Genomic DNA, 22,330 nt, shown 5'->3' with positions numbered 1-22,330 from the left:
AGTACAGTGTGCCCTGAACAAAGCAGGATTTCAATTTAATGCTTGCTTGCTTGTTAAAGTGGAGAGGTAGGATTTAAAAAGACATATACAAAATACTGAGCCAGTATTTCTTCTCTGGAGAACTGATTGTTCATATCCCCTTAGACTATTTATCAATTGGGGAGTGGCTCTTATTCTTATAAATTTGTATCAGGAAGCCCAACAGCAAAAGATAGAAAGAACAATTCCATTTAAAATAAACCCAGGGCCTATATGAACACAATTACAAAACACTTTTCACACAAATAAAGTCAGATCTAAATAATTGGAAAAACATCAGTTGCTTGTGGTTACGCTGAGCTAATACAATAAAAATGACAATTTTACCTAAATTAATTTACTTGTTTAGTGCCATACCAATTAAACTACCAAAAATTATTTTATAGAACTAGAAAAAATAATAACCACATTCATCTGGAAGAAAAAAAGGTCCAGAATATCAAGGGAATTAATAAAAAGAAATGCTAGGGAAGGTGACCTAGCCATACCAGATCTTAAACTGTATCATAAAGCAAAAACTACTTGGTACTGGCTAAGAAATAGAGTGGTGGATCAGTGGAATAGGTTAGTTACACAAGACACAGTAGTCTACTGTTTGATAAACCCAAAGACTCCAGCTTCTAGGATAAAAACTCACTATTTGACAAAAACTTATGGGAAAACTAGAAAACAGTATGGCAGAAAGTGGGCATAGACCAATATCTCACACCATATACCAAAATAGAGTCAAAATGGGGTTCATGATTTAGGAATAAAGGCTGATACTATAAACAATCTGGGAGAGCAAGGAATAGTTTACCTGTCAGATTTATGGAGAAGGGAAGAATTTATGGACCAAAAAAGGGGTAGAGAGCATTATGAAATGCAAAATGGATAATTTTGATTACATTAAATTGAAAAGGTTTTGTACAAACAAAGCCAATGCAACCAAGATTAGGAGGGAAGCAGAAAACTGGGAAAGAATTTTTACAACCAGTGTCTCTGACAAAGGCCTCATTTCTAAAATATACAGAGAATGAGTCAAATTTATAGGAACCCAAGTCATTCCCCAATTGATAAATGGTCAAAGGATGTGAACAGGCAGTTTTCAGAGGAAGAAATTAAAGATATCTATAGTCATATGAAAAAATGCTCTAAATCACTATTGATTAGAGAAATGCAAATCAAAAGAACTCTGAGGTACCACATCTCACCTGTCGGATTAGCTAACATGACAAAACAGGAAAATCATAAATGCTGGAGAGGATGTCGGAAAATTGGAACACTACTGCATTGTTGGTAGAGTTGTGAACTGATTCAACCATTCTGGAGAGCAATTTGGAACTTTGCCCAAAGGGCTATAAAAATGTACATACCCTTTGACCCAGCAATACCACTTCTGCTGTATCCCAAAGAAATCATACAAGTGGGAAAAGTACCTGTATGTTCAAAAATATTTATAGCAGCTCTTTTTTGGTGGCAAAGAATTGGAAATCAAGGGGATGCCCATCAATTGGGGAGAGGCTAAACAAGTTGTGGTATATAAATATAATGGAATACTATTGTGCTACAAGAAATGAGGAGCAGACAGACTTCATAATAACCTGGAAAGGCTTATGTGATCTGATGCTGAGTGAGGGGAGCAGAACCAGGAGAACATTATACATGATTGAAGACACACGGTTATTTCTGATACTTTGATAGATTTGATAGATTTGGATCTTCTTAGCAATTCAAGGTTCTAAGACAACTCCAAAAGACTCATGATGGAAAAGTGATTCAGTCAAAGAGATCTAGCCAAAGAATTACGGAGTCTGAATACGGATTGAAGCAAACTATTTGCTCTCTGTCTTTTTTTGTTTTTGTTTCTATATTGTTTCTTCTTTCTCATGGTTCATTCCATTGGTTGTAGTTCTTCTTTGCAACTTGACTATTGTGAAAATATGTTGAGTGTGAAGGTACATGTAGAGCCTACATTGGATTGCATGCTGTCTTGGGTGGGGAGGGGGAAGAAGAGAGAGTGGGAGAAAATCTGAAACTCAAAAACTTGAGGAACTGAATGTTGTAAACCAAAACTAAAAATAAATAAATTAATTAATTTTTAAAAATTTGAATTGGGTCCTTACTTAGTTTGGAAATGAGACCTTTATCATATTGCAAATATTTCACCAGTAATTTGTTTTCTCTTTTAATCTTATCTCACTAGATTTGCTTATGCAAAATCTTTTTAATTTTATGTAATGAAAATTCCACTCTATCTTCTGTTATACTCTCTATCTCTTATTTGCTAAGTAACCTTTCTTCTATCCAAAGATCTAATGATAGGTAATTTTTTCTATGACCATCCATGTTTCCATAAAACCAGTGATAAAGCATGATATCTACTTCTTGACAGTGAGGTAATGAATTTAAAGTATAAAATAAGCTTTAAAAAAAACCACAATAAATGAGGATTTTGTTTTTCTTGACTAAGTATATTTTACAAGACATTTATTTGTTTATTATCAATGGGATGGAGGTGAGAGGGAAAGAAATTGGATTTATGTTAATTAAAAAATAATCATTTAAGAAATCCTGGGAATTAGATTCATGGGTTACCTGTCCTTAGAGCAACTTTCTCCGACAGAGGTAATTCTGCCATTACTTAGCAAAATATACTGTCTTGGCCAAGTTGTGTCCTTATAAATTCACCATCCCCTACCAATTAACATTTCATGAAAGTGAACATTCCTCTGTTTTCTTTTTTTTGCCAGGAAGGGTGTGAGCTTAGAATTTAGGTTGGGCTTGTTCTGAAGGGTTTTTATAGGCTTAAAAGATCTTGGAAAGTTTTCAACCCCATGAATTCATATTTAATTCACATTTTAAAAAACACAGCTCACTCTGCTAATTTCACAGCCAAAATGCAGTACATGAAAAAGGTCAGAAATAAGTAATAGCTGTGAACTCCCAGTAGGCTTGTGCTTGAGTGGTTTAAATCAGACTGACCCTGAAACTGAGGACTGAATTCAATCAGTTGAATCCTAGTACCATTAATGATAACTCACTTGGATTGTCTGAACCATTTCAAGTCCTCTTTCTGAGGACAAAATCTTTGATGATAAGGATTTAAAACAATATTAATTAATCAATCAATCCACAAGGGCTTAGAACATTCCTGTTAGGTTGCACTGTGAGGGGCTTTGTGTTCAGGACTAAGGAAGTGATAGTCCTGCCAACCTGTCGGTCAGTTAATAAATATTCATTAAGTACCTACTATGTGCCATGCACTGTGTTAAGTGCTGGGGACACCAGGAAAAAAAAAGGCAAAAACAATTCTTTTCTTCAAGAAGGTCATGATCTAATGGGGAAGATGAGCAAACAAACTATGTTCAGGAGGAAAAAAAAGAATTGAGAGAGAAGGCACTAGAATTCAGAGGGCTTGGTTGGTAAAGGCTTGCCATAGAAGATGGGATTTTATCTGGGGCTTAAAGCAGGACCTGGAAGCCAATAGGTGAAGATGAGGAGGAAGATTATTCCAGGTATGAGGAGAGCCAGAGAAAATGCCCAGAGACTCTGCCCTGGACAGAGTTATTATGTTAAATTCTGGACCACATATTTTATTTTATTTCTTAATTTATTTTTTATTTTTAGTTTACAACACTCAGTTCCACAGGTTTTTGAGTTCCAAATTTTCTCTCCCTCTCCCCCCACCCAAGATGGCATGTAATCCGATATAGATTCTACAGCATTGAACTTATTTACATAGTATGGCCCACAGATTTTAAAAAGGAGATTGATCAATTAAAAAGTGTCCCCAGGATGGCAACCAGGACAATAAGGGTCTCAAGTTCATGCTATATGATGATTGGTTAGAAATGCTGGGGACTTCGAGACTGAAGAAAAGAGGACTTACAGGAAGGAGGAAAGACAGATGGCTTCAAGTACTGCAAATATTCTCTTGTGGAATATGGATTAAACTTGTTCTGCCTGGCCCCAGGAGGCAGAACTAGGAGCAATGGGTAGAAGCTCTGGAGATGCCAATCATAGCTCTAAGTAATAAAGGCTTTCTAATATGCTGAATTTGAAGTGCTAGAGAGTCCTGTAGGCAATTGGATATATGGATCTGGAGCTCAAAAGGGAAGTCGGAGCTAGACTAGAGACAGAGATATGGAAGTCATTTGTGTTAAAGTAGCTAGCAGTACAGTGGACAGGGTACTGGGCCCTGAGTCAGGAAGACCTGAGTTCAAATCCTGCCTCTGATACTATCTATGTCACTTTGGGCAAATTTCTTAACTTCTGCCTTAGTTTCCTCAACTGGAAAATGAGAATTATAGTGCTTATCTTCTAGTACTGTTGTGATAATCAATTGAGATATTTGGAAAGTATTTAGTACGGTGCCTGGCACATGATAGGCACTACGTAAATGCTAGCTTATTATCAACATTATTTTCATTATTATCATTAAATATGTAGGAGGGAATGAGATAGTTAAGGGAGAAAATATAGAGATGAAAATCACTTATTAGGCACTTAACAAATGTTTGCTATTCAATTAACTTAATCTTCTTCCTGGAAACTTTGTAAAATGGGTTAAATGCTTCCTTGCCTTACTCAATAGTACAGCAAAGATGGTTTAACCCTTTCTTAGTGTTTACGGGTCAATATTATAGCTATCATTGACTGTTTTATGATATGAATGTAGATGTACACAGAGAAAATAATAGGCAGGGACTGGATACACTGATATAATGGATCAATTGAGAAATGAAAAAGTTTGGTTAGAATCCATTCTCTTCTCCACTACCTTCTTAGCCTACTGGAATTCCCTTCTCAGCAGCAAGATCGCCCTACCCTCTTACTCAGAGACTTCATCATCAGCAATGTCTTTTCTTCTAATAGAACCAACCTTCCCCTTCATAGGGCCAGATTTTGGCTCAAAAAAGGGGGATATTCTATCTCCAGACATGTTGCAGATGTGTTCATGATCCCCCAAAATGCACTGGAACTCACTTTCAGGTGTTTCTGATGCTAGTTAGTTCCTGGTTATTTATATTGCTCTCATGAAGTGACGTGTGAGATGTAGAGCTACATAAAGCTACTGGGTAGGCTAGCACAGCTGTCTTTCTGGAAAAAAAATAAAAAACTAATCACTGAATGAAAGACTGAAGCCATTTCTTTCCAAGTGACTTTCCTGCATTGTAGAAAGTCGATGGTCATATTGACTTGCTAGCACTATTCAAGATATCTATGGTTTTTGCAACACTAACAAGTGGCCCATTGCCACTTCATTATAAGATTGAAGTTGCCCTTTCCTCTGTGACTGACTGCAGTTTGCCCTGTATACATCTTGATTATACATAGTTTTTTGCAGATTGTCTGCCCCATTAGAATGTGTGCACCTTGAGGGCAGGGTCATGCTTTTAGCTTTCTTTGCAGTGGTTAACATGATGCCTAGGACATAATAATCTTTAATAAATGCTTGCTGACTGACTGATCCACCCCTTTATCTTTCTAAATCTGAGTCTGTAGATGAGGTATAGAAAAGAAGTATCTCTCCCAATTTCAAGAATTGTGGTAGGCTACTTTGAGGAGTACATGCTACGAAGTTTACAAGTTTATCATCATTATCATCATTCGGCACAAATGGAACATCACGTCACAAATTCAATTCATTTAAATTCAACAAATATTTACTAATTTACTATGTACACAGTCCCTTGCTAGGAACTACAGGAACAAAGGTGAACATTACACAGTCCTGGTGCTGTACGAGCGTAATTTCTAGAGGGAGAGAAAGAGCACATGCATAAGTAAATATAAAGCCAACTGAGGCTGGGGATTAAGAACTGAGGAAAACTAAAGGTGGCATCTGAGTTAAACCCTGAAAGACAAGGATTTCCTGTAATTTCCCCCTCAATGTGTTGATTTTTAGCAAAATTCCAGGTATAAGTAAAAATTTAAATTACATTTGCAGTAATTTAATAAGGTTGAAAATCCTATACGATGAACTTTCACATGAAATCTCTTCGTCTTCACAATAACATGCTACCTGAATCAAAACAGTGGGCAGAATGACAAGGAACATGCTACCAGATAATCATTGAGGCCAATTTATTTTCTCTGTTGTACCCCAATTCAACGGACAGATAGCCCGACCTTCCCCCCACCTCTGCTCTTGACTAAATTTAGTGCTGAAAGCTCAGAGTCTGCCTGCTATGGGGTTCTGGTTTCACTTGTAACTATGGTCCCCTTTCTGTAGTTCCCTTCATTACTGTAGATCTTTATCTATGATTGCTTTTTGCCAATCCCAGAGAAGACTCCTGAGATGACTTCCCCTCAAAGTCATGTTGGGTTAAGCCCAAATGCCACCTTTTTCTGAGAGAGAAAGGTGGAGAGCAAGAGACAGACAGGCAGAGAAAGAGAGAGATATAGAAACAGAGACAGATGGGGGGCAGGAGGGAGGGAAAGAGGGAATATATACATTTGGGTATATTTCTCAATGTGCGTTTCATAACTGGGGTTTCTCTAACCAGCAGGATGCCTCCTAACCTCTTCCTTCCTTCCTTCCTTCCTTCCTTCCTTCCTTCCTTCCTTCCTTCCTTCCTTCCTTCCTTCCCTCCTTCCTTCTTTCCTTCCTTCTTTCCTTCCTTCCTTCCTTCCTTCCTTCCTTCCTTCCTTCCTTCCTTCCTTCCTCCCTCCCTTCCTTCCTCCCTTCTTTTTTTCTCTCCTTCCTTCCTTCTTTCCTTCCTTTTTTCTCTCCTTCCTTCCTTTCATCTTTCCATCCTTTTTTCTCTTCTTCTTTCCTTCTTTCCTTCGATCTGGCTGGTTCTCCTTTTTGGTTATTTACCCTATATTTCCATGCAAGGGGAGAGCCTCTATTGATACCTCTGGTCCCCTTATCAACCAAAGCTCTCAGACAATTTGCCTGTTCCAGATATAGAATTTCTCCAAAAAGAACTTGTTTCTTTTAAAGGGACCATTTCCCTTTTCCAGTTGCCAGTCTCAGTTAAATCAGAAATTAACTTTTAAAATATTTATTGCAGCTCTTTTTGTGATGGCCAATAATTGGAAATTGAGGGGATGCCCATCAATTGGGGAATAGCTGAATAAGTTGTGGTATATGAATATAACGGAATACTATTGTGCTATAAGAAATTATGAGCAGGCAGATTTCAGAAAAACCTGGAAAGACTAACATGAACAGATACTGAATGAAGTGAGCAGAACCAGGACAACATTGGACATAATAACAGCAACATTGTGCAGTGACCAACAGTGATAGACTTAGCTCTTTTCAGCAATACAATGATCTAAGACAATCCCAAAAGACTCATGACGGAAAATGCTATCCACATCCAGAGGAAGAACTATGGAGTCTAAATGCAGATTGAAGCTTACTATTTTCTCTTTGTTTTTTTTCTTTCTCATGGTTTCCCCTTTTGTTCTGATTCTTCTTTCACAACAGGACTAATGTGGAAATAGGTTTAGTATGATTATACCTGTATAGCCTACATCAGACTGCTTGCCATCTTGGGGAGGGGGGAGGGGAAGGAGGGAGAGAGAAAAAAAATTGGAATTCAAAATCTTATAAAAGTGAATGTTGAAAACTATCTTTACACATAATTGGAAAAAATAAAATACTATTAAGTGGGAGGAGGGAATTAACTTTTTAAACAAAAGACAAGGTAGATTTTCCACAGCCATAACCCCTAGGGGATACAATGTTATATGAAGATCAAATTGTTTGTTTTTAAAGGCTAAGAGCTGGTTACCAAGTAGGGCCTCCTTTAGATAAAATTAAAAAACAGCTGAAGTAGCAGTACCCAGAGCAAGAGTCAATCAGACAGGATCTCTCCTCTTGAGTTCTCTACTGCTCTCTGGTAAGTGGAAAGGCAGCCACATGAACAATGCAACATGTTTATTTAGATGAGTTAACCAGGAAAACACTTGCCAAACTCGTTATACTCCATGCCAAGTAAATGTCAGAGCTCAAAAGACTGATGTTTTTGCAATGGTGATTGCAAGTAATCACAAAGTTTACTCTCTCATCCTAACAGCTGCTGACTGTGTAGCCACATTTTACAAGAAAGGGAATTTATGGGAACTGTTTCCTCCATAGAGCAAGATTCTGAGCTGCCCCGGAGAAGCATTTGTGTCAGCTTCTGAGGAAGCTTCTACTCTTTTTTAATATTGTTTTACAGGAGTGGCCTGGCCAAAAAAGCACTCAATGATGGCCGCAAATCATCATTGCCCATTAAATTCCACCAAGACATTAATATCATTGAGTTACATGGAAATTGTACTTTATGTCAGTCCGCTTAAAGAAGGTTCTAGTTCCAGGGCCAAATTTAGGAAGGTGAGTGGTCTTCCAACCAGAAGTCATTAAGTCTGAGGCCCTGCCCACTAACACCTTATTTGATCTTCTGCTTTCCAAGAACAGGGATCCATTTAGAAGAGCCCTTCTAATGAAGGACGAGTTGCCTGGGGTAGAATCCAAGAAACTCTTGTATAGTTGGTTTGCTTTTTATGTCTTTCAAGGAAATGATAAGCTCCTTGAGGACAGGAGTTTCTTTGTATTCCCTACAATGATTAGCAAGGTGCTATGAAAAACATGGCAGGTGTTTAATAAAAAACCACCTAATGTTGTAGACAGTCAAAAAGACTCTCCAAGAAAGGGGTTCTTAACTATTTGGGGTTTTTTGTTTGTTATAACCCTCTGGCAGTCTGTGGGAGACTGTTATTATTATTATTAATTAAAAGAAATACTTCATTTCAGCTAAAGGTTAGCAAAAATAAAGATTTTTTTTCTCATTCGAGTTCATGGAACCTTTAAAATCTATCCATGGACTCTATCTGTGGATCTCAAAATAAAGAGCTTCTTCTGTTCTAGGGTTTTTTATATTTTAGAGTACCAATGGAATATTCAAGTTACTCCTCTTTTACCTCTCACTTCTAACATGTGACCAGCCCTGCCACTTCTCATTTTCCAAATGTCTAATCAGGTATTTATTTATAAAGTCTGTTAGATCACTTCTTGAGCCTAGGTCATCATCCTAAATATGCTACACTCTTTCCACATCCACTATGTGTCTCTCTATTGCCCTTTGGGTCTCTTGAAACCTAGAATTCTTAGAGATTGTCCAAGATTAATAGCCATAGATACAATAATACTAGGAAAGTGTGTTATGGGGAAAATAGGTCTTTGTACCAGGTAGCAGATTTGGATTGTTTAAAAGCAGTGCAACCTCCAGTAAGGGGGAATTCACTGAAGATGCCATCTAAAGCTCTAATTCCTGAGAAATTTTTCTCCCCATCCATTAAGCCCCAAGTTTGTCTCTTTTTCTACTTCTTCTTTCTAGGGCCAAAGAGAACAAATGTAAACCCTCTTCCACATGATGGTTAGTCCTTCACATATTTGAAGACAGGTATCATGTTAATTCAAAGTCTTTCTTTACCAAGCTAAATCCCTCTATATGACATGCTCTCAAAGCCCCTCACTGATTTGGTTGCCTTCTACCTTCTACACAATCTCAAATGTCAAATTGATATTTTTAAAGCACAGGTCTGACCATAGCGCTTTCCCCTTCAATAAGGTCTAATGGCTCCATTTGACATTCAAATCCCTTTATAAGCTGTCCTCTACCCCACCCCCACACCTAAATGCACACCTTTCCAGTCTTACATCTTACTCCACTCCAATTACTCTACAATCCAGTGACACTGGCCTCCTTCCTGAACACAACACTTCATCTCCCAACTGGGCATTTTCACTGTCTGTTCCCTGTGCCTGGAACTCTCTCCTTCTCCATTTCTACCTCCTAGCTTCCCTCATTTCCTTCAAGTCTCAGCAAAGTCTCACCTTTGATAAGAAGTCTATCCTAAATATGTTTAACATGATTGCCATATATAACAAATAATAAGTATATTACATGATTGCACATATAATATGTATAGATATATACATATATGTCTATATATGTATTATATGTATATATGTGTATATATACATATGTGTGTATATGTGTATATATATTACATATATATACACATATATATCCTATATAAAATTGCTTACTATCCTGGGGGAGGGAGAAAAGCAGGGAGAAAATTTGGAAGTCAAAATTTTCTTTTAAAAATAAATGTTAAAAATTGTCTTTACAGGTAATGGGAAAAAATAAAATACAACTTTTTAAGTCTTTTCCAGTCCTCCTTAATCATAGTGCCTACCTTCTGAGTTTACCACCATTTATCCAGTGTACGTCTTGTTTGTACTATATATATATATATATATATATATATATATATATATATATATATATATATATATATATATATAGTATACTAAACCCCGGAATCCTTGAAAACAGAGACTGTTTCTGTTTTCCTTCATATCCTCAGCACTTAGCACATAGTAGGCACTTAATAAATGCTAGCTGACTGTCTCTACAGCTTATCAATGTCTTCCCTAAAATGTGGTAACTAGAATTAAAACTAATATTCCAAATGTAGTCTGACCAGAGCATTGTACAGTGAGAGCTCAGGAAGTACTCAAAGGGATCCAGAATGAAGAACAAACAATAATAGCGTGACCATCATGTACCTCATTCTAGCAACGATGCCTCCTATAACATAATGTAGGACTTTTTTGTGGCTTTTTTTGTGGCTGCCATATCACACTGTCAACCCACCAGGTTGTAATTCTCAAAAACCTCCAAAACCTTTTTTCTAAGAACTACTACAGGGGCAGCTAGGTCACACAGTGGATAGAGCACTGGCCCTGGCGTCAGGAGGACCTGAGTTCAAATCTGGGCTCAGACACTCTACACACTTACTAGCTGTGCGACCTTGGGCAAGTCACTTAACCCCAATTGCCCTGCCTACCCCCCGCAAAAAAAGAAGTACTACACCACCACTTCTTTCAAAGTTTGTACTTGTAAAGCTGATTTTTGAAACTAAATGCAATAACTGCTTTTATTCCTATTGAATTGAATCTTGTCGAGATTTCTTGAACCCCAATTTTTGTCATCTAGTATACTAATTATCTCCCCGAGCTTTGTGTCTTCTGCAAACTGGATAAGCATTTCATCTATATCTTTAACCAAGTCACTGACAGAAATGTTAAAGAGTTCAGGGCCAAGCCAGATCTTTTCAGCATTGCAGGGGGCTCCTCCTTCCAAGTTAACCTTTTATGACTACACACTAAATCTAGGCACTCAATCAGTTCCAAATCAATCTAATTTTGCTATCCTAATTTTCCCTAAAGAACAGCAAGTGAGACTTTTCCAAATGCTTTGATAAAAACTAGGGAAACTATATCTACAGAATTCCTCTATAGAACTTAAATATTCTAGTAACCCTATTTTTTAAAAAATTTTAGTTTGGCATGACTTCTTTTTGAGGAAGTCACGATAATAAATAATAACAACCTGTCTTCCCCTATCCTTACAACAACACTGGAAGGTAGATGCTATTATTAGCCCCATTTTACAGATGAGGAAATTAAGGCAAACAGAGATTAAGTGACTTGCCCAGGGTCACACAGCTAGGAAGTGTCTGAGGTTTGATTTGAATTTAAGTGCTCCCGATTCCTACTAGAGAAGGAAATGGCAAACCACTATAGTGTCGTTGCCAAGACAACCCCATGGACAGTACTGATGCACTATGGTCTACAGAGTCACAAAAAGTTGGGCAAACTAAATGACTGAACGACAACAAATTCCTGCCTCCAAGCCCAGCACTCTATCCACGGAGCCACATAGCTGCTTGACCCTTAGTGACCACTATTGCTTTTTCTAGATGCACAATAACATTCCCTTAGTAATATATTCTAGAATTGTGACAGTATTGACATCCATCTCATTGGTTTATCCTTGGCAGACTCCATTTCTCTCAGATATTTCTGAGATCACTGACAGTGGCGTAGCTTCTCATTTGACAGTTCTGTTAGTGTACGAAGATGTAGCTCTTCTGGATCAGCTAGCATCCAGGACATCTGGGCACTTTCCTTATTTTCTCCCAGCTCTTCTTAGGTATCAATCACCCATTTTTTTATCCTTTCTTTTCAAAGATCAATTTCCTTGGCAGAGAAAATAGAAGAGAACTGAGAAACTCTGCCCTGTCTCTGTTATCAATTAACGATGACTTATCCACCTAAGCAATGGTTCTACTCTTCTTGATTCTATTTTTTCCCTCAATATAGCTAATACAGACACACACACACACACACACACACACACACACACACGTTCTTAATCTCTCTTGGGCAACCTCAGCTATTCTCAGTTTATACTGGCCAAACGAGACTATGCTGCATGTCTTCATTTTTATCCTTCATTCCATCTTCAGTATTTTAAACTACAAATTGATTGGTGAATTCCACTATTGAAGTGCTCTAATTATTATAAAGCTTCTCTCTCATATCAAGTCTAAATTCGCCTCTTAGAAACTTCCACCACCAGCCCTAGTTCAGTCTTCTGCAGCCAAGCGGAACAAATGTAACCCCTCATCCTTCTGCTAGCCCTTCAGGTACTCAGAGACAGCTCTCATGCCCCACCCTCCCCAGTCTTCTTTTTTTCAGATTAAATATCCCCAGTTACTTCAATCAATCCTTGAATGACATACATATTCTTGAGTCTGGTGGCTTTCCTTTAAGTGTTTCCCAGCAGGCCACATTTAGGAATTTCATGCTAGGAATATTCATTTCCCACAAAATGGTGGATCTCTTCCAAATTGGCTTGGAATATCATGTTTTTCTTAAAATGATGTTCGTTGTATCATTAGTACTTAGTGGCAAGCAAGTGGAATCACTGCTGTCGTTTGCTACATCATCTATGGAAGATTCATGAGAATTGCACAGAATGTGAAATACTTCTGGAGTCATTTTGCATCATTCATTTATCTACTTCAGCACTTCAAAATATTGCCAGCGTGGCAAATTGAGTTCCTCTCTTCTTCCACCCCCACCCCATATCCAATATGAAGAGATTCAAGTTTTTTAGTGGTGTCCCCAGGTAACGAGTGGCAAGTATGTATGTTCAAAACAGTAAGAATAAGCACATTCTCCATGGTAATATACACCCTCTAAATATTTCTCCTTTCTGGACCTCATTCTTCTTGATAAAATGAGGGGCTTGAATCAATGTTCCTTCCAGCTCTGAAATTCTATCATTCTAACTTATAAACACAACTTTGCCACCCCTTCAGTAGTCAGTGAATTTGAACCCTGAGCCTTGCTCCCTATCTCCCAATCATCTTCTAAATACTCACAAGCCCTTAGCATCCACTACCCTCCTTCATGACACACAGTTGGGACTCACACATTAGTCCCACCTCCTTCTAAAGCTCTAGTGTGACAAAACTCAACAATTACTGTGGCTACAGCAAAATAGGTGATGGAACACTACAGGAGTGAGATTTATCAGTAAATAGGTCAGTGCCCTTTTATACATCCCCCCCCAAAAGCCCAAAACAAAACATGTTATTGGCTCAGCTTCAAGAACAAGACCCTTATGCATAATACAAAAGGGGATACTTTTGCTCAGAAAACTTGCCAAAGTCAACCATCTAAAAGATTATCAGAAGCAATGGAAATAATAAAATATTTGATTATGACAGGGTCAGCAGTGAGATTCTACTCTCCCCTGCCTCTCCATGTGACAGAGAGCCTTAAACTGCACGTGTATATACAGACACTGTTTTTAGTTAGAAAAAGATGGGGACAGCTGATGGGACAACATCCAAACCTTATTTTTTAGCATAGTCCTCTGAACTAATGATGTTTGTCTCTGACAGGGTGTGTATAGGGAATAAAGAAGGATTTTCACTTATAAAGTATACAATCAAGGAGGAGAGGCAGAGAAAAGAATTTTGGCTCACCTGACAAATGCCGCTGATACACATATCCAAGGAGTCTATGTTGCAGCGAGTTCCATCAAGAACTTTGGGTGCCAATTCCACAACCAAGTTTTGCCCTCGAGCTTGGCACTTAAGGGCACAGGGTGCCGCTGAATCATCGTAGACAGGAAGCCATTCATAGTAGTGTCCTTGGTACTGGACATCATTATAGGCTGAACACTGTTGAGCTCTGAAATCACCAGCATCAGAAGGGCAGTCCTATAATCAATGAAAGAGTCATGTCATTCCCTTGAGAAACAGGTACACTTAAGGATGAAGATGGTTCATTCGAGATAATGGGGCATGCTGGAGTACTGGTCTTGGGATCTTGGAGTCCTGGGATGTCAAGTTTGAAACTTTACTCTGGCACTTCTTACTGTTACGATTTTGACCAAGTCTCTTAACCACAATGGGCTTCAGGTTCATTTTCTATAAAATGAGGGAGTTGGACTAGATGGCCTCTTAGATCCTTTCTAGTTCTAGGTTCCTGAATCTATAATCAATCAATCAATCAATCATTTATTTATTTATTAAGAGTCTACCAGACATTATGCTGAGTGCTGGGGATACAAAAAGGCAAAACACAGTCCTCGCCCTCAAGGAGTTTACAATCTCAGGGGGCTTTGGAAAGGCCTGCTACTGCATATGGGCCTCTTTCCAAGGAGATTACCCTGTCAGTCTTCTTACAGAAATGAGATATTACCAGAATCCATTTGACCTTTGATTACTGGTAGCAATATGCTATACTCTAACATATCACTTACTCATCATCCACGCCGAAGGAAGGGCACCATAAATGAACTTTCAAGACATCTGAAGTTTACCCCCATTAAACTCTAAAACTTGCTTTTTTTACCACTCTGACTGGAAAGCCCTTTCCAAAGGCATTTTATACTCGCCTGACTTCTCAGGAAGAAAACAATAGTAGTAGTAACCATGAAAGTAACAGCATGAGCAATAAGTAAGTAGTGTGGCACCTCTATGGCATTTCAAGGTTTCCAAAGTGTTGTACAAATGTTATCTCCTTTGATCCTCACAACAAACCTGCAAAGTAGCTACTATCACTGTCCTCATTTTACCTCCTGAGACAGGCTAAATGACTTTTCTAGGGTCACACAGATAGTGTCTGAAGCAAGATTTGAACTCAGGTCTTTCCAGCTCCACATCCAGCACTCTATCCAACAAGCTTTCTCTTAGCTCCTGCTCTCTTAGCCGCTTAGCTCCAGAATATATTGAACAGGCTTAAGTATTTTCCTGATGACTATACTAAACCAGGGGTGGGGACCCTGCAGCCTTATGGCCTTAAGGCTGCAGGGTCCCCACCCCTGTACTAAATTGTATGACAGCGATTCTCTTTAGAGCTACTAAAGGCATAGGGCTATTTATCTCTACAATAAAATGCCACAATGATGCTGTGGTTTAAAAATGCCTTTTCATTCTGGGTTTTTTTTCTTTATGTCTCTTCTTTGTCAGCTGTCACTTCTTATTTTTGTCAGTGTGCCTGCCTCTAACTGGCCCTTCCTTTCTAATCTGTTGCTTCTGCACTACAGTGAGCTGAGAAACTCAATGGTAAACTTGTCATAACTGTGTGTAAACTAATAATAAAAAGGATTTGAGTGAGGGCTTGAGAGGCTCCTTGTGAATAAAATGCATGAACCTTTTGATAACTCAAAATCATGTTTCACTCATTGGTTTCTGCAATGTTTTGGATAAGTGAGGTTGATGGAAGTGAGGGTTACTGAGTCATTCTTCTATTTGATCTAAATTAACTCCACCTGAAGATCAAGGAGACTTTCAAATGTTGGGAACAGATACTTTATTAACCATGGGAAGTAAAGTATGGGCAAAAAGTAATAACTGTTTTCTTAATCTGTTATACTCTTTTGTTTCTATTTCTGGTTTTGTTCCAGAATACAGATAAGCCTAGCATATTTTTATCCCCTAAAATTAAAGCCCTTTCCTGTTTCATGTAGAAGGACAACATTTCCCTGGAGAAAGTGGCTGAAACAAGAAGCTTCTTAAAATCTTAGTTTTCCAGGTGAAAATTTCCATCAAAAATTAAGCTTAACCCTAAACACTAAATTAAGCACAGGGATGGTGATGCATCCCTCTAAAAACATTCCTGCATTTCTTAGGGTTTTTTTTTCTACAGGAAAGTTACTTTTATGAGTCCCCAACAAAAGATATACTACATCAATTTTTGACATACTAAAGACTCTACTTACAAAGGAAAGTATGTCCAATGTCAAATAGTCTCAGTGCAAGATGGAATGCACAGTCTTCCCAGAATTCTGTCCACACATGGGTCTCACATCTGGACTATAACAAACACTGGCTTGTATTTTCATTGGACAGAAAAGCCAAAGACCCTAATATGTCATCTAAACTCTTGGGATACTAAGTGGCAAACTACAAGGCTGCACCTGAATGATACATCAATCCCTTCAGGTGGCAGGATTTCACTCCTGGCTGGAAAATGTGAGTGCCCTCATAGATAAATGGATAACAGAAGAAAAGAGCATTGAACTGGGTAGGAATCAGAAGACTTTAGTTCTAAGCCCAGCCTCAGCCACTAACTTGCTGGGTGATTTTGGGCCCCTTTTCTAGGGCCTTAGTTATAATTCAATTCAAACCAAACCATTCCAATTCAATCCAGTGAGCGCTCAAACACTTGCTAAGTGTCCAGTGCTAAGAATAGAAAAAAACAGAAAAAAATCTTCCCTCACCCTAAAAAGTCCACCTTTCCAACGGTGACTTTACATGCACACAGAGAAGTGATTACAAAATATATACACACAGCAAATACCAAGTATTTGGGGGGAAAGGTTTTTGGGAGGAAGAACAATACCATTTGGGTTATCAAGAAAGACCTTTTATGTTATGTGAGCTGAGCATTGAATGGGAGTTGGGCATTCCAAAAGGTGGAAAGGAGAAGGGAAGAAATTCCAAGCAAGGGGCTTCTCAGATGAGCTTTAAAGTACCTTTAGGATCTAACACACCCTACGATTATCCTGAACACTAAACACTTGTTCAACAACACCATTTAGCACTGATGATCTAGGACACTGCTTTCTGTTTAGAAGGGCTGGAAAATGAGGCAGGAACAATGGGGGGCCCAGATCTCAGTGTAGGACAGTCCAGCAGAAGCTGCTAAAATACCATTTCCTCACAGACTTGAACTAACAGAGAAGAGGTTTACAAATGGTTCTTATAAACACATCTCTCCAGTAAACTATTTCATGCTAGTTGTTGTTTAGTTCATGACTCCATTTGGGAATTTCTTAGCAAAGGTATCGGAATGGTTTACCATTGCCTTCTCCAGCTCATCTTACAGATGAGGAAACTGAGGCAAATAGGGTTAAGTGATGCGTCCAGGGTCACACAGCTAGTTTGTGCCTAAGGCCAGATTTAAAGTGCGGAAGAGGAGTCTTCCTGACTCCAGGCACAGCACTCTATTGAGCCACTTAGCTGCCCATTTCATACTTTGTCACTTTAAATGACCATTAGAGAATCATACACTTATGATCTTAGGTCATTAGCTTATAGAGTTAGAGCTAGAAGAGACTTTAAAGGCTATTGAGTCCAGTGCCCACATATTTACAGAGAAGGAAGCTGAGACAAAGAATAGTTACCCAACTTATTCATGGTCACAAAGCCAGGACGTCATAGAAGGAGACAGGATTCAAACCCAGATCCCTCAATTTAAAGTCCACACTGTCTGTCTTAATTTAGGCAATTGTAAAACGTATGTGACTTATATTTCCAAGTGATGTGGCCCATATAAGTCATAAATCACCAGCAAGCATGTAACTTGGAATCCACTAGATCTTGTAAGACTCCCCCTTTTATGCTTAAACTTCTTAGTGTCCAAATTATCACGATGAAAAGACTCATTCACTTGCAGACGGCAGCCGGACTGGGGTGTTGTGGAAGGTACACAGGGAGTCCAAAAGTCTGAATGCAGACTGAAGTTTTATTAGCTGCATTCAAGCTGTATTAATTTGAGAGCCAGGAGACTTGGGATCAAGCCCTGGGGCTGTGTATGTTCTGCAACCTTGAACATATCAATTAAGCCCTCTCTAGGGCTCATCTGTAAAATGAAGAGACATTGGACTGGATCATCTGTTACGTCTCTTCCGATGCAATGATTCTAGATTGCGTCTCATCATGGTGTAGAACTGATACCGAGACAAAACATCTCTCACCTCGATACAGAAAGCTCAAAGGTGGGGACTGTCATTGCCCACTGACTGCTTCATGGTAATTGCTCAGGCCCCACTGTATGAACGCGCTCCAGATGTCAAAAGGGCAGTGCATTTTATAGCACTTTTTCAAATTGGGTGGAAAAAACTATCCCCAATGAGGTGAGCAACACATCTGGATTTCTTTTTTTGAAACCAGATGTGGTTTTCCCCTTCTCTCAACCAACACAGCACTCTATAGCTCTGTATCTGCAGAATTTCCCCATTCTACATTAGATTATTGAGAAAGAGCATGATGCCACAGACAGAGGAAAGAATTTAAAGTCAGAAAACAAGGTTTATAGTCATGGAATTGTCATTTCTCTATAGCCTTGGACAAGTCACTACACCACTGAGAATCACAGAATTTCAGATTTAAAAGGACCTCATGGGCCATCTTATCCAATCCATATCTTAACAAATATTCTCTCTATACCACAGCTAACAAGTGGTCATTTAGCCTGTGATTCAAGATTTTTAATGAAGGGAAACCCATTCCTAAGGTAGCCGATTCTCCTTCTGTTTGGTGGACAATAGGTGGTGCAGTAGATAGAGTGCTTGGCCTGAAGTCATAAGACCTGAGTTCAAATCCAACCTCAGACACTTACTAGCTATATGGCCCTGGGCAAGTCACTTAACCCTGTTTGCCTCAGTTTCCTTATGTGTAAAATGGGCTGGAGAAGGAAATGGCCACTATAGTATCTCTGTCAAGAAAACCCCAAATGGGATTATGAAGCATTGGACACAATGGAAACAACTGAATTATTAGGAAGGCATTTCTCATATCAAGTCTAAATTTATCTCTTTGCAACTTCTGTCCTTTATTCTTAATTTTGCCCCCCAGAATCAAACAGAACAATGCTAACCCTTCCTCCATGTGACAGTCTTTAGAATACCTGAAGACAGCTATCATCCTTCCTTTAAGTCTCCCCTTCTTCGTACTAAATATTCCCAATTAATCTTACTTAGGCTCTTACTCACAGGGGCTAACTACCTCTGTCCATTTTCCAGCATATACATGTTCTTCCTAAAATCAGACCAGATCCCCAATACTCCAGATGTGATCTCATCTGGGGACAGGGCAGCTACAGCATCATCTTGTATTTCTGGATACTAGATCACATTAACTTCATTGGCTGCTTTGTCACACTATTGTTGTATACTGACTTCATGAGTGCAGGGTCTGCTAACACCTCCAGATCTTTTTCTATAATAAAATTAATAAACTATAATCTAACTAACCTAACCTATCTAGGATTTTTTCTTTTGTTTTCTTGTTTTGTTTTGTTTTGAGATTGGATCTCCCTATCTTGCCCCGGCTGATATGCTGCAGCCAGTCACAGGACCACTGACCTACTCTGTTTCTGGCCCCGACTGGTTCTCCTTAGGAAGCCTGCTGGCCACCACTTCGCCCTCCAGGGGCTCATCACATTGGTTCCAGGCTTAGTGAAGACACCCAATTAACAGTAGTCCTATTCCAGGTCAGAACTTCCAAGCTCAAGCAATCCATTAGCTTTAGCCTCCAGAAGGAGGGACAGCAGGCATGGAATAAGCACAGCTCTAATTACAGGTGGCCCATCTTGTACCCATGAAGCTGATTTTTTTAACCAAAAAATGCAAGATTTTATCTTTTTCTCTATTAAATTTTATCTCGTTAGAGTCCGCTCATTATTCTTAGCTTACCACAATTTCACTGAACCTTGATTTTGTCATTCCTACTGTTTCCTCTGCTACTTGGGTAAGCATAATCTCTATGCTTTTACGTAAGCCCTTGATGAAATGCTAAACTGCACAAGACCAAGGATTGATCGCTCCAGGTTATTACTCTCTAAAGTGGGGAGCGATAATGCTAATACCTTCTTCTGCTAAGAGTTGTTAAGAGGAAAGTAATTTGGAAAGCTTAAAGGACCATAAAAACATGAGTTCTTATTCGGGTATATGCCTTATCCCTTCCCTACTAAGCTACAAGCTCAATAAAAATAGAGCCCATGTATTATTCACTTTTGCATTTCCATCATAATCTATTTGGTACACAGCCTTGCACATAACAAATGTTTAATAAGGATGTGCAGAATGAAAAAATATTAAGTTATTATGGAAGCATATTAACAACATAATTTTTGTTTTTCTATAAGAATTAATAATTTTTTCTAAAGTCTTTCCAGACCCCTGGGAAAAGCCCCTTGGAAAAGTGGGTGGGATAGGTCAGAATCAAAGGAAAAATGGCTTTTCATTACAGAAATAAATCAAAGGTGATAACAAGAAACTAAGCAAAAAAAATCTCTTGACTAGATAAGAACTTCGCTCATTCTCCCCCCTATATGACTTGATATTAACCCATCTAAAGGTCCTCTCTTCTCTCTGTCCCTTGAAGAGATTAAACTGTTTCATCCCATGGGAAGTAATCGCTTCCATCTAAGGGGAGGCACTCAAATTACCTTTTATTCAATTTAGATTCTTAAGACACACTGTAGGAGTAACCTCATTAATTCCTTGAAGAGAGTAGCCTAGGAGGAAGGATGATAGAGATATGGCTGCTGGATTCTGGAACGTTAATCTAGACTGAACTTTTAAGTTATCTTTTCCTCATTCAAGATTCCTACAAGTATTAATCTGAAATTGTTTTGGGGGCAGAGTCATGTAGGACAGCATGGGGGACTATGCCAGTTTTCACATCTCTTTCCAAGACAGAAATGGCTTGGATACAGATTAATGTTAAATTAAATTATTTCTAGAAGATTTGAGACTAAATTGCTACTATGTTATGAGCATTAATATATTTTTTTTCTTTGGCACTTTCTACTGATCAATGAAAGAACACTGAAAACACAATAATTGAATAAGGATGTACTATACATAAGTGAAAGAAGGGAATGCCAGGCACTGGGCTGAACACTTTACAAATATTGACTCTTTTGATCCTCACAACAAGCCTGTGAAGCAAGTGCTATTTTCATCTCCATTTTATAGCTGGAGAAACAGAGGCTGAGTAGCATTAAGTGACTTGCCCAGGGCTGCACAGCTAGCAACTGTCTGAGGTCTAATTTACAGTCAGCCTTTCCTGATTTTAAGCCTAGCTCTCTATTCTCTAAGCCTAGCTCTCTTTCTGCACCACTCAGCTGCAGTTATATTTCATTATATTCATGTCCCACAATTTGTTTAGCCAATCCCCAATTGATGGGCATCTATTTTCTTTCCAACTCTTTGCTACTAAAAAAACCCGCTACTATGACTATTTTGGTGTATACGAGGACTTTCTTATCAATAATGTTCTTGGGGTATATACCCAGTAGTGCCTATGGGTCAAAGGTCACTTTATTTCATGATTAAAAATTGATTTTCAAAATGGATGTATTAACTCACAGCTCCATCAACAGTGCACTAACGGGCCTATCTTCCCATAATCCTTTTAACAAATGGCTATTCTCATCTTTGCTCATTTGCTGGACTGACCTAAGTAAAACCTCAGGGTTGTTATGATTTTCATTTCTCTTATTATTAGTGATTTGGAGCATTCTTTCATAGGGCTGTTAATAGTTTGTAATTCTTTTGAGAACTGCTTGTTCATATCTTGATATGAACACTTGTCTATTGGAAAATAGCTATTGGTCTTATACTCACACATACACACATAGGCACCCACATATTTGCTAGTCGTATATATCTAGGATACCAAACCCTTTTGACCTTCCCATTTGACTACTTCCCTTGTGTGTTAATTTTGCATGTGAAGAAGTTCTTTTTCATCCAATCAATGACCAATTTTATCTTTTGTGATTGCTTCTATTCCCTTTTTAGTTAAGAATACATCTTCTACCTATGGCTATAAAAGGCATATTATCTGCTTCTTTTTGAATGTTTTTATGGTATGATCTTTAATATTAGAGTCACATATCCATTTAGAATTTTTTGTGGAAAATGATAAGATGCTGGTCTGAGTCTTATTTCTGCCAGAAATGCTTTCTAGTTTTGCCCATAGTTTTTAATCAAATAAGGAATTATTTCCTCAGTAATTTATGTATTTTAGTTTAATGAACACTGGGCTATTGAATTCCATTATTTCTGATTCTCCCTGGTCTAGTCTGTTTCATTGAGCTTTTTCTGTATTGTTTTAACCCATATCAAGTGGGTTTGATGACTATGGCTTTATAGCATTTCCTTCTAAAAGATATATGGAATTTAACAGATAGGGTAACTAG

General features: G+C 38.4%; 1 protein-coding gene across 1 annotated transcript in view; it reads right to left on the bottom strand.

Annotated features, from left to right (window-relative positions):
* ADAMTSL3 (ADAMTS like 3) overlaps positions 1-22,330 on the bottom strand; it is a 563,622-nt gene that overhangs the window by 269,725 nt on the left and 271,567 nt on the right. Inside the window, exon 6 of the mRNA XM_036737163.1 lies at positions 13,873-14,109. Within this exon, the coding sequence (XP_036593058.1) occupies positions 13,873-14,109 (237 nt within the window). The remainder of the gene's footprint in view (positions 1-13,872; positions 14,110-22,330) is intronic.

Source organism: Trichosurus vulpecula, chromosome 8, assembly GCF_011100635.1.
Source record: "Trichosurus vulpecula isolate mTriVul1 chromosome 8, mTriVul1.pri, whole genome shotgun sequence".
Lineage (NCBI taxonomy): Eukaryota > Metazoa > Chordata > Mammalia > Diprotodontia > Phalangeridae > Trichosurus > Trichosurus vulpecula.
Note: the sequence above shows the minus strand (reverse complement) of the source record. Positions and strands in the feature narration are given on the sequence as shown.